At 43.0% G+C, this 12950-nt stretch overlaps 1 protein-coding gene across 1 annotated transcript in view; it reads right to left on the minus strand.

Annotated features, from left to right (window-relative positions):
* MYO16 (myosin XVI) overlaps positions 1 to 12950 on the minus strand; it is a 2485855-nt gene that overhangs the window by 840507 nt on the left and 1632398 nt on the right. Inside the window, exon 24 of the mRNA XM_069204246.1 lies at positions 3268 to 3343. Coding sequence (XP_069060347.1) covers positions 3268 to 3343 — 76 coding nt within the window. The remainder of the gene's footprint in view (positions 1 to 3267; positions 3344 to 12950) is intronic.

Genomic DNA, 12950 nt, shown 5'->3' on the forward strand with positions numbered 1-12950 from the left:
GTATTGGAGCAGTACTCTCACAGCTTAATGAAGAGGGCTGAGATCAACCCGTATCCTTCATTATCAGGAGGTTACTACCCGGGGAACGTAGGTGGAGTGCCATAGAACGTGAAGCATTTGCTGTGGTCTGGGCACTGAAGAAGCTAAGACCCTACTTGTTTGGGACTCACTTCCGAGTTCAGACTGACCACAGGCTCCTCAGATGGTTAATGCAGATGAGGGGTGAGAATCCAAAACTGTTGAGGTGGTCCATATTACATTGCATCGCCACTATATCATGTATTGCTTTCCCTTTTCTTTTTGGAATGTGTTTAATATAAGATAGGACTGTTTATTATGAATGCTTTAATATGCATGATTGTATAAAATAGGAACATGTCATAATAACATGTCAATCACATCATTAATTTCGGTCTATTTTCAGATAGTCAACAAGGTTTCATAGAAACTGATAACTTGATTTCTCAGTTATTGATTTAGTGAATAACATTGAAAATCAACGGCCAAAATGAGAGAAGCATTTTAGTGTTCTTTTAATTTAGATAAGAAGGGTGTCACCAATCATATATTAAAGCATTAAGATAATTATATTGACATCATTAGTTGGGCAACAGCAAACAGCAAACTTTATAATGAATTTTAATACGCACAACACTTTATTTTGCATTCAATTATTTAGTTGTTACAACCCCTCAATAAACATAGTGGAACATGTGATAAACCAGAGCAGTTGCATACCTTTTTAATGAACATTGCTGAAGCCACATGTATAAGGTGAGATAAATATGATATAACTCATTATTTAACCCCCCACAAGCAGAAATCTCTTCAGGGATGGGTGTTAGAAATGGGGTCTTTGGTGGGCAGTCAGGTTACCCCCTGTCGAAGCAAGGACCCACACTCTCATCAGGGTAAAAGAGAAACACCTTCAGCTAACCCCTGCTTACCCCCTTGGTAGCTTGGCACGAGCAGTAGGCTTAACTTCAGAGCGCTAGGTTTAAAGTATTTGTACCAACACACACAGTAAATTAATGTAAACACTACAAAATGACACAACACAGGTTTAGAAGAATAGAGAATATTTATCTAAACAAAACAAGACAAAAACGAAAAAAATCCACAATACACAAGTCAAGTTATCAATTAAAAAGCAAAAAGAGTCTTCATGTAGTTTTAAACACACACTAACACTGTTAGCGTGAAAATGTACCTTGAGTGTGTCAAAAATAACCTCGCATAACCGAGTGTGCGTCAAAAAGGGCTTGCGATGCATCAATTTGACTCACGAGCGAGACCTTGCATCGTTTCTCCTTTCGTCGGGTCGGGCGTGTCGTTTATTCTCTCCGCAGAAGAGCGATGTGTCGATTCCGTCAGCACTCCGGGCAGGCCTTGCGTTGTTTTTACAAGCCCAGTGGTACTTGCATCAGAAATCCAGATGCACTAAGATCCGAAAACCACGCAGCGTGGGCTGTGATCTCACCAGCCTCCGTCAGCGATGCTGCGCATCGTTTCTCCAGCTCCGTGCAACGATTCTTTGGTCGTGTTGCAGGCGAGCATCGATTTTCAGCTGAGAAGCCGGTGGAGCGTTGATTTTATAGCCGCCGATTGGAGTCGTGTCGATCTTTTCCCCGCACGCCGTTCTGTGAGTGGATTTCTTCCTCTTAGGCTGCCAGCTTCTGATTTCAGGGTCCCAGGAACTGGATGGGCACCACTTGGCAGAGTAGGAGTCTCTCCAGAGACTCCAGGTGCTGGCAGAGAGAAGTCTTTGCTGTCCCTGAGACTTCAAACAACAGAAGGCAAGCTTTAAATTAAGCCCTTGGAGATCTTCACAAGATGGAATTCACACAAAGTCCAGTCTTTGCCCTCTTACTCTGGCAGAAGCAGCAACTGCAGGACAGTCACAGGCAGGGCAGCTCTTCTTCCTCAGCTCTTCAGCTCTTCTCCAGGCAGAACTCTTGGTTTCCAGAAGTGTTCTAAAGTCTGTAGTTTTGGGTGCCCTTCTTATGCCCAATTTCTCCTTTGAAGTAGGCCTACTTCAAAGCAAAGTCTCTCTTGAATGTGAAATCCTGCCTTGCCCAGGCCAGGCCCCAGACACTCACCAAGGGGATGGAGACTACATTGTGTGAGGGCAGGCACATCCCTTTTAGGTGTGAGTGACCACTCCTCCCCTCCCTCCTAGCACAGATGGCTCATCAGAATATGCAGACTACACCCTGGCTCCCTTTGTTTCACTGTCTAGTGTGGGGTGCGACCAGCCCAATTGTCAAACTGACCCAGACAGGGAATCTACAAACAGGCAGGGTCACAGAAATGGTATAGGCAAGAAAATGCTCACTTTCTAGAAGTGGCATTTTCATACACACAATCTCAAAATCAACTTCACTAAAAGATGTATTTTTAAATTGTGAGCTCAGAGACCCCAAACTCCACATGTCCATCCGCTCCCAAAGGGAATCTATGCTTTAATCAGATTTAAAGGTAGTCCCCATGTTAACCTATGAGAGGGGCAGGCCTTGCAACAGTGAAAAACAAATTTAGCAATATTTCACTGTCAGGACATATAAAACACATTACTATATGTCCTACCTTAACCATTCACTGCACCCTGCCCTTGGGGCTACCTAGGGCTTACCTTAGGGGTGTCTAACATGTAAGAAAAGGGAAGGTTTAGGCCTGGCAAGTGGGTACACTTGCCAAGTCGAATTTACAGTAACAACTGCACACAGACACTGCAATGGCAGGTCCGAGACATGATTATAGAGCTACTTATGTGGACAGCACAACCAGTGCCACAGGCTCACTAGTAGCCCCTGGGCACCTCTAGTGCACTGTACTAGGGACTTACTAATAAATCAGATATGCCAATCATGGATAAGTCAATTACATACACATTTTGTAAAGGAACACTTGCACTTTAGCACTGGTTAGCAGTGGTAAAGTGCCCAGAGTAACAAAAACTGCAAAATCAGAGTCCAGCACACATCAACAACCTGGGAAACACAAGCAAAACGTTAAGGGAGACCACGCCAAGGATGAAAAGTCTAACAATGGCTAATAGCTATCATAAGTAATTTTGAATGCATATTGTTGGTTTGGTTTAAGCCGGGCAATTTGAAACATGTTCAAATAAATATTGAAAATGCAAAATCTAAATTATAGATACAGTTGCAATCAATTAACTGTAGCAGTTATTATTCTAGTTAAAGACAAATTACTTCCTATTAAAAATATTAGGTTCTGTTTTTAGTGTAGTTAAAAGGTACTTACTTTTCATTACAAATAATAGGTTTTGTGATAAGGCATCTCTGTTTTTTTCAATTGCTCCAACAATTTCGTAAGTCACCTATTATTACAAAAACAATCCAATCAGTAAAATATTTAAATATACAATCAATACATGGTAATTTTTATTAGAGTTGCTGTCTCAAACATATTATTAAGCATAGTCATATGCTTCTGTCATAGTATCCTACCATTGTTGTAGTTCATCACATTCTGGAAACCAAACAAAAGTAATTTGAGTCAACTGAAATATGAATCACAAATTACTGCACAATATAAACCTGGCAAGAGAGTGAAAATTGTTAGCAAAACTATGGAGTGAACTCTTTATGGAAAAGGTTTCTTCTTGTGGTTATGTGTTTTGTATGAAAAATATTAAATTATAATACAATAACCATGTGGCAAAAATGTGTGGCAAGCATGACAACCAAATATTGCTACTCGACTGACCCAAACAAATATTACTTAAAAAAATATTTACAGTTACACTAATTCATTTATTAACCTCTCTCAGAAAATGATGTACTCTGTATAACATGGCCTTGTTTTAATCATAAAAGGTTATAAAATAGTTGTTCCAATTTAGAAAGGCCATTTTGTCATTGCAACACAGTTCTATCCTTGATGATGGTGAGGGAAATGTGCATGGGGATGCTACATGCAAACAGGCTGATGCCCCAGTCCACATACTTCACACCTGGCTGCCAGGTTCTAGAATGATAGAGGCAGAACACAAATACTATAATGAAGTAGAGTTGTGGTTTCAGGCAACTGTAGGTCATTTCAATCCCTGGCTGGATATCGCAGACACCAAAGGTAACCACCAAGTACAGTGTGTTAAAACCCCACACAGGTCAATGCCACATGGACAGCTTGCACATATGAGCCATGTCATTATGGTTCCACTGGTTCAGTGCTGAGCCATGCACCTTTCTTATGCGCTTATAGTGTGTACATTGAATACATTTCTCTGAATTAAGGCTTCATTTTCTGACAGTACATCTTCTAAATTAGTCAGCATGGTTTCCCTCTTTCTGTGTCTGATCAGTGCTGTCTTAAATAATGCACTAACTCAGAGAAATATTAGGTTAAATTAATTCACTTTACACATTGCAAGCACATGAAAATAAAAACACTCAGCTCATTGCTGACCCAATGTAGTCCATCATCCTGAGTTACACATGCAACAGACTGTTGAATGTGAAGCATGTGTCCATGTGAACAGTGCTGTATATACAAAACAGAACCCTATGGGGATAGATACTTGTTTAGTTTGTCAAAAAGCATCAGATCCTTGGATTATGATCCTGAGGAGGCCTGATTGATAGGCTGAACCAGCTTTTGGTAGGGAGATTCCAGCAAAGATTCACAAATTTACAGAATCAGGCAAAGTGAAGTAGAGACTATAAAACATATGGTAGTATTTAAGACAGACTGTTTGGAGCACTCCGCAGGTGTATCATGGACACTCAATAGTATGGAACACGTAAATATAAATGAGATTGCAAGAAATGCACATTCCCGAAAGGAGTGCAAATTGATCAAAGTAATGTTTGAATGCACTACTTGATCAATTAAGTGCTACAATGATAATTTGTAATGGTACTTTTTTGTGACAGGGGTCCCAAGGTCTGCCATAGGAAACAACAATTTGTGAACATTTCCACAGAAATGAAATCCACAAGTGCAGATATCTCTGCATTCAACACATGGCTGGAATCTGCTGAAGGTAAACTGAAAATCATTTAAGGATGGCTAGATAATAAGCCTTAATGGGAAAGGGAATGTGGACGCGTGCAACACAAGCTCACTGATTTGAAAAATTGCTCCTGCCACAAAAATGTCAGGAACTATGGAGTAGCACAGAAGGAGGAAAATACAACACAATCACCTTTTTGATGGAACAATTCTTTTAAAATGTGTTTAAACTGTGATGGTGTGCACAAAATTCCCAATTTGCGTTACTCTCACCCCTGACAACACGTAGCAACAGACTATAAGCAGGCACTGTGGGAAGAGGTGACAAATACCTACCCTTTGAGTTCTCAATTCAAAGCACTGATGAGAGAGAGATAGTATGAGCCAGAGTCTGAAATGTCTTGATAGTGTGGTGGACAGTGGAGTGCAGTGTACCATAGCCAGAATGGAACACACACAATATGGCTACTGTTGCAGCCATGTTCTGTAGTGTAAGTCAAGGACCTATCCCTACAATCTAAATAGGAAGCATTAACATAGTCTTTCGAGAGAAGAGGGTCTGAAACTTCATGCTAAGATCTACCTAGAGGGTGGAAGGAAGCAGGAACAAGCTAGGGAAAAAGTAAGGATACACATGCACTATCATGGAGAGCTGAAGACTAAAGAAGAAAAAGAGTCTCCTTATGTTAGCATTAGAAGGATACAACTCACCCAGTGAGAACACTGAGAGAATAAAATGCTAATGGACGGGGCAAATGCAAGACAAGGGAAGAAAGCCATTGAATTATGAGGCATCTGAGATAGACAACAAAGCCAGCCAAAAATAAGCCAGGGGCACACCCAAAACACAGTTTAAATATATGTGATGTACTCTAAACAATATGTCTGCCTATAGACAGTTAAAACTGAGTGTAGCCTAGACCTAAAAAGAGGTAGTTGAAATATTAAAGGTTGAGTGTGACAAACATGCAATTTAGGGGGTCATTCTGACTCCCGCCGGCGGCGGTAACCGCACACCTGGCGGGAGCCGCCGAATGACCGCACCGCGGTCAAATGACCGCGGCGGTCATTCTGAGTTTCCCGCTGGGCTGGCGGGCGACCGCCAGAAGGCCGCCCGCCCGTCCAGCGGGAAACCCCCTTCCACGAGGATGCCGGCTCCGAATGGAGTGGAAAGGGTGCGACGGGTGCAGTTGAAAATCTTTGTGGGGCCCCCAGGGGCCCCACGACACCCATTCCCGCCAGCAAGGTTCTGGCAGTCAAAACCGCCAGAACCAGGCTGGCGGGAAGGGGGTCGGAATCCCCATGGCCTGCAGCGCCGCCATGGAGGATTCCTCAGGCCAGGGGAAAACCGGCGGGAAACCGCTGGTTTCCCTTTTCTGACCGCGGCTTTACCGCCGCGGTCAGAATTGGCCTGGATGCACCGCCAGCCTGTTGGCGGTGCATCCGCGGTCCCCGGCCCGCCAGGGTCGGAATGACCCCCTAAGTGTCCTAACATCAGAATATATAATCTGGTACATACAAGGAATTCAGAGTAGAACCAGGGGTAAAAATGTAATTTCAAAACAATTAACCATTTTAGTAAACTGTAGAACATTTGGAGGAATGCTACAAACAATGAAAGAAGAGGATAGTTTTGTAGTAGACTGATTCTGAGACATTCGGAATGGCGTACACAATTTGCATATATGAAATGGTTACATAGCAGCATTGAATATGGTTCGGTATTTGGGAGTGTTGACATTATGAATTGAGAGCACTCACTGTAGTCCTTATTCATTAAGTCAACATCTGCCAGGATTAGTACATTTGTGGGTTCTTCTCTTTTCAGTTCAGTGTAACTCTTTAGGTCAGACATATCATTAGCGGTCCAAGTTTGTGATCTGGTCTTTTTAAGGCTCATGGTGTACAAAACACATCTCATGAGTAAATGGTCCATGTTAATAACACCTGGCTCATGTTTTCCTTATTTAGGCTTTTAACTGTTTGCAAATGACTTTGAAGGATTTCGATTCTTAAATATATGATGCTGCATATTATTTAAGATTGGAAGCATAAAATGTCTGCATGCTGTATACTGGCTTTTGTGGGATGTATCAGCTGTTCATGTGAAGTTTCATACTTCCATATTTATATCTAGAAAAACTACTTTTTACATGGCCTTTAAAGTGTGATTCATATTAAGTCATACGTTTCTAACTGTGGGGTCATAAAGCTACTTGTTGTGATGATTCATGATTCGATGCAAGGAAATATATAAATTACATAGCCTTTCTGCCTCACATATGTGTTTCCTCTATGGTCCAATTCACCACAAAAGGAGACACTGTGCTCTTGCCTGGATCCTCTAACATTTGGAATACATTTCTGACTCACCTAGAAAATATTAAAGTTTAAAGTAGGGCTAGTTGCATTGATTTAGAAACGTAGGATGTGATTACAATTTTGACCAACAGTACTTTTTCTTTTAGAGTGGTGGAGTATATTAACTCTTCCATCCTGATGGACCACCTACATGCTATCAATGTTAGAGATGGTCATTAACCCAGCAGTCCTCTCTGTACATTTAAAGTACTATGGAGGTTCCTTTCGATGTACAAAACGTTAGGAAGGCACCTGCCATCAGTTTTGATGCCTGTTAAACTGTTAAAAAACAAATTGTTTTCCAAAACAATCTGCCAAAGTGCGAATTTGTATCTGAAAAACAAAAACACTAATGACCTCTCTCACCCAGGAAACTATCTCCCAAGATGCAGGGCTCTTTTTTTCCTGTCTGTACTGCCAGGTTCTCCTGGTGGTGACACACAGGAAACAAAGGACAGTATACCACCCAACCTATATTGGGCTGGCAGTGTCAAGTCCTTCCTCAGACAGATCCTACTCTGTTGATTATGTGACTGAGTACCTTGTCCCACTATTTAATGCATGTTTTATAGTGTAGCGTCAGAGTTTTAGTATTGAACTATTACACCAAAAAACATAATAGGGAGTGAGAAATAAGCTCACCCACCTTCCTCTAAAAATATACATGCAAAGAAAGTTGGTACGCTACTACAATCCAAGGTAACCCTTCTACTCATGTATTTTTAGATTGGTTAGAAACCTTTTGTTGTTATTTAAAGACCCATCACCCACCAATCTAGTTGATGGCATGCTCCATCATAGAGGTGGCACCCGTGATGCCATTAGCACCATGGGTGCACACCGAGGTCTGATTACAGGGGAGCATATTTCTTTTTGCATTAATCAAAACAGTGCAAAGAATGAATTAGATTTATCTTCAGGGTGCCCACAAATGTAGGGTACTTCTTTAATAAAGACACCCTTAGACAAGATTAATAATAGTGATGGATGTGTTATGAGGACCAATGCACTCTCACATCCTTAATTTCTGTTGATGTGTGTCATCCAAATCTTCCTCACTACCCAGAAAGGCTCAGTATGTCTTTCTTCAGCACCTACAAGGCATGCGCACTACGGCTTGCGAAAAATTCACATTCCGTCACTTAAAGTTTTATCTGCACACTCATTCCCTTTGTGTATTTCACGGTCAATAAACTATCGCCTCACAGAGACTCTGAGGGGCGGGGTGCCCTGTAGACATACATTCGTCAGGGGTAAACATCCACTTCTGCACCTACTTAGTTCCCTGGACCTCCGTATGTTACATACATATGTTACATTGGAAACTTCACTCTCTATGGTAACAGCCCTATTAGATGGTTTAAAGCAATTATGTGTTGGCAGACACACGCAGCCTTCTACGCAAAACTTCAAAGGTATTTGATTACCGGCTAATATGACATGAAAATAATCACTGGAAAGTTAAGTTTATGGATTCCTGATGATTTTTCTGGCTATGGGTCTCTTTATTTTTCAGTGGATACAGAATTACCTTCTACTATTATATGAAATTAATATACTTTATCACATACATGTCTTTGTTATCATATACATATTTCCTTGTATTTTTTCAGTTCCTTTTTAGCTATTTAAGTGCAGTTTTGTGATTATGTTTGCTTAGTAGTATAAGGGGATACCTTTCCTCATCAACTGTAAAGTGACAGTTATCCCGCCGCGGAAGTAATGTCACTTCCGTTACTGGGACTTCCAGTGCCCCAGAGAGCCCTCCCCGGAAGTAACATGGGTTGTAGAGGTGCCACGTGGTTTATGACCTCATGATGTCACGTGTTAGCCATGTGTCTGGGTCCTAGCCCCTGGGTGTTGGTTTATGGCCTGTGTAAAATGAATGCTTTGGGTTTGTCAAAGCAGTTTCAGAGCCTAAGAGGACAGGTCTGGACATGTCAGACACTCAGGATCAAGTGGCTGTTTGGGGCTTCCCTCACAGGGCTGCGAAGTGGCCGGGCTGGACAGACCTCCTCCCAGTTGGCTAGTCCAAAAAGAGGGAATGGTCAAATGATGCTTTTGTTAGAGCCAGCCTATCAATTTAGAGAGGTAAATCTAAAACAGATGTAGGCCCCCAAAGGACTGGTCTCAAAGGATAAGTGGCATTGTAAATCTAAAACAGATGTGTGCCTACAGGATTTCCCTGGGACACAGTGGAGGCTAAATTAGAAACTGGCCAAGAAAATTAAAAGTTTGAAACAAAACAAAGGACTAGTATTGCAAATCTAAACCAGATGTCTATTTCCAGGCCCCACCCCTCACAAAGCCTAGGCACAATTAGCATAGTGAGCCTGGTATAAGAACCCCCACCTTCACAGGGCTCGTTTTTCTGAACTACATCCTGAAGTTTGCGCCAAGTAGGGCACCATCAGGACATCCTGGCTGAAAACATGAAGGGCAGAGCTCAGATTGTTGCTACTAAACCTCTTCTACTTAAGGTATGTAACAATGTGGTGTTTGTATATGTTCTAAGGTAGTTTAACATTGCTATTAGCCCCAACCGGTTTAACTATACATAGCAGAGTAAAATCAACATGTTTTTAAAATGATATTAATGTATGTTGGAGATTGTCAGCGGTAAGCTGGTGGCTACAATGTTTAATTTGTGCATAATGGTTCTGGGGTTATATTTTTGCATGTATTTTGAGGGGCCGTACTTATCTTGTGGGGTTGTGGCTAGACTTAATTTGTACTTACTGGTTCTGGGGGCTGTATTTTTGCATGTATTTTGAGGGGCCTGCACTAATTTTGTGGGGTTGGGACAATGTTTAATTTGTGCATCTGTCATAGTTTGGACTCTTGCTCAAGGACCGTCTTGGCAGATTATTCAGTGCTCTCTGGACCCCATATAGGTGGTGTAACCAACTGCGGCCTGAACCTAATACTCAAGCTGTTAAGGACTGCTTTAGATCACGATTCCGCCTCTCCACGACCGAATTTCCCTCTGGATGGTATGGTGAGGAGTAATGGAGTTCAACACCCATCGTCCCCATGGTGTCCCTGAATGCTTTAGAGGCAAATGCAGGGCCCTGGTCCCAATGGAATGCTGCAACCGCATGTGTACCGATAAAGATCAGCAAATCTTTTATAACAGTCCGGGCGTCAGCCGACCGCTGTGGCCATACCCACAGGAATCTAGAACAGGACTCCACAGCCACTGAAATGTATTTGTATGCACCATCAGGCTGTAAAGGACCACAATGGTCTAGGTACACACACTGAAGTGGCTTGTCTGACACTAAGAGGGATGTCTGCGGAGGGCGTTTGATACTCGAGCCCTTAATCTGCTGGCAAATGTCACAGCAAAGGACATACTGCTTATTTCGTCTGCATAGACCAGGCCACCAGTATCGTTGCTGTAGAATTGTTATCGTGGCCTATATACCAGCATGTGCAGAAGCGACACCCTCATGTGCAGCTGTAATCAGCTCTAATCGCTGGTCTTCATTGGGGATCACTCGATCTCCAACCCCAGGAATCGTTGTGTAAGCAACATTCTGTGTACTGATATGGTAAGTATAGTTTGTAGGGTATCCTTTCGGAAGGGGCTTGCCTGCAGCCGAAGCTTTAACGGCAATCAGCATTTCATTATCCAATCTCGTCCGAGAACGAGTCACTGCAGCCACAGAAGCCGTAGCTACTGATGCTTTGGCCGCTTCATCAGCCAATGTATTAACGGCAACATGTATTCCTACACGTTGGTGTCCTAACGTATGAACTACATGGACACATGGTAGCTTATCCTTAAGATCAGCTACCCTTCCCCACAATATTTTGTGTTTAATGGTGTTCCCCTTTGAATCTCTAAACCCGTTCAGTTTCCAATGATTGAGATATTCATTGTATGACTGGACGCAGTAATAAGAGTCACAGACTATCAAAGTCTCAGTATGTTCAAGCGCTAGAATAAGAGCTTTAAGCTCAGCCAACTGTGCCGTGCAGTCCGCTAAGGTCTGCGTGTAGGTATTGTGAGGGTGGAAAACTCCATCTTCCATCACTCCGCACACGGCTGCGCAGGCTGCCGAGTATTGATGTATTGATGTTTAGTCCCTACAGCCGGTTGTGCTGATCCGTCAATATAAATGATAGTATTATAACTGTCTAGTGGTAAAATATTTAGAGGAGCGGGGTACTCTTGTTCATACTGGAGAAATTCTTGTGTTTGAAGTCTTGGATCGAATATATAATCGACATCAGTGGCGGTCAGAGACGTTGCCCATTGAATCCAACGTGGATGTAATGCCTTAGCGTTCGGAACGTTCGCCTTAGTGACAGCCTCTAAGGCCGGCACCGGGGAGACAACAATAATGTGTTTCCCCTGGGCAAGTGTTTACAGGGACTAGTGCTTCCGGGTAATTTTCCTTGTGAATGTGATCTGTTCCATGTCTTCTTCTTCTGATGTGTGTGTTGCCTGCTTTGTCCTTGTTGTTGTTGGTTGTGAAGGGGCAACACACACCTCAGTGTTAGAAGACGTGGAGTTAGACATCCCGGTCGCTGCTCCCTGTGAAGGTCTTAAGGGCAGTACTGCAGCAAGGAGGGTCTGCTGGTTCTTGAGAATAGCAGCCACATCACAATGGTAGGCAGCCAGGTCGGCCCTGAGGGAGTCATGATTGCATTTGTGCATGCAGTGGAAGGTTTGGGGTGCGAGGTGTTGTGGCAACTCCCTTACTGCAGTGGTGAATTCCTTGACAGTTTCTTGTAGTCCTTGCAGTATGGATGTTAGGGCTTGCATAGCTGCTGCCTGATCTGCAGATGACATCATGCACGAACGCATCCCCTCAAGGGTGGCTGCCATAGTTTGCATCCCCACCCGCACCTCCTTGGCCAGCTCCCGCTGTACTCCAACTACAGTTCTCTCAAAGCTGGTGCCAGTGTCGTCTGAGTCCTCAGCTGTATTGGAGCTGGCAGGTCTTACAATTGGGGTGGTGGGTGGATCCTCTGCAATGGCTGCTTGTTCTGTGCTCCTCCTTGTGACTGAAGGTGGGGTCTGGAGGGTGTCAAGGACCTTTTGGATGGTCTCCTGGGGAATGTTTATCGGCTCGTCATCCATGTCATCAGGGAAATCTGGGACAGGCATATCGGCAGGAGATCTATCTTCCTCTGCAATGAAACAGGGTACAATTAGTGTGTCTGTGTTGTGGCATTTGTGATGTGACATGCCTGCCTTGTGATGAATTTACTTTGTGATCTTGTTTAGTGTTAATTTCTCCAGTCCTTCAGATGGGCATTCTTCCAGGCCTATGGCCCACCTGTGTGTCACATGTATGTTGTTGATTATCAGACTTGTCAGCCTCATTGCCTCTAGGTGTTGGTTTATGCCAAATAGAGAATTGCCACCTTCTTTTCCTACTCGACCCTCCGTGTACATCCATTCTCATGGTGAGCCCTTTCACTGGCTGTGGGTGTTCTGATGGCCCTGGCAGCTCACTTAACAATCTGGACCTGCCCCAATCTCTGATCTTTCACATCCAATTAAATGTAATTGACATGTGGCATATCCTATGCATGGCAATGTTATGATCCGATATGGATGTTGACATTGGTAAGTTGTACTGCTGATGTTGGGG

This window comes from Pleurodeles waltl, chromosome 8 (genome assembly GCF_031143425.1).
Source record: "Pleurodeles waltl isolate 20211129_DDA chromosome 8, aPleWal1.hap1.20221129, whole genome shotgun sequence".
NCBI classification, from domain to species: domain Eukaryota; kingdom Metazoa; phylum Chordata; class Amphibia; order Caudata; family Salamandridae; genus Pleurodeles; species Pleurodeles waltl.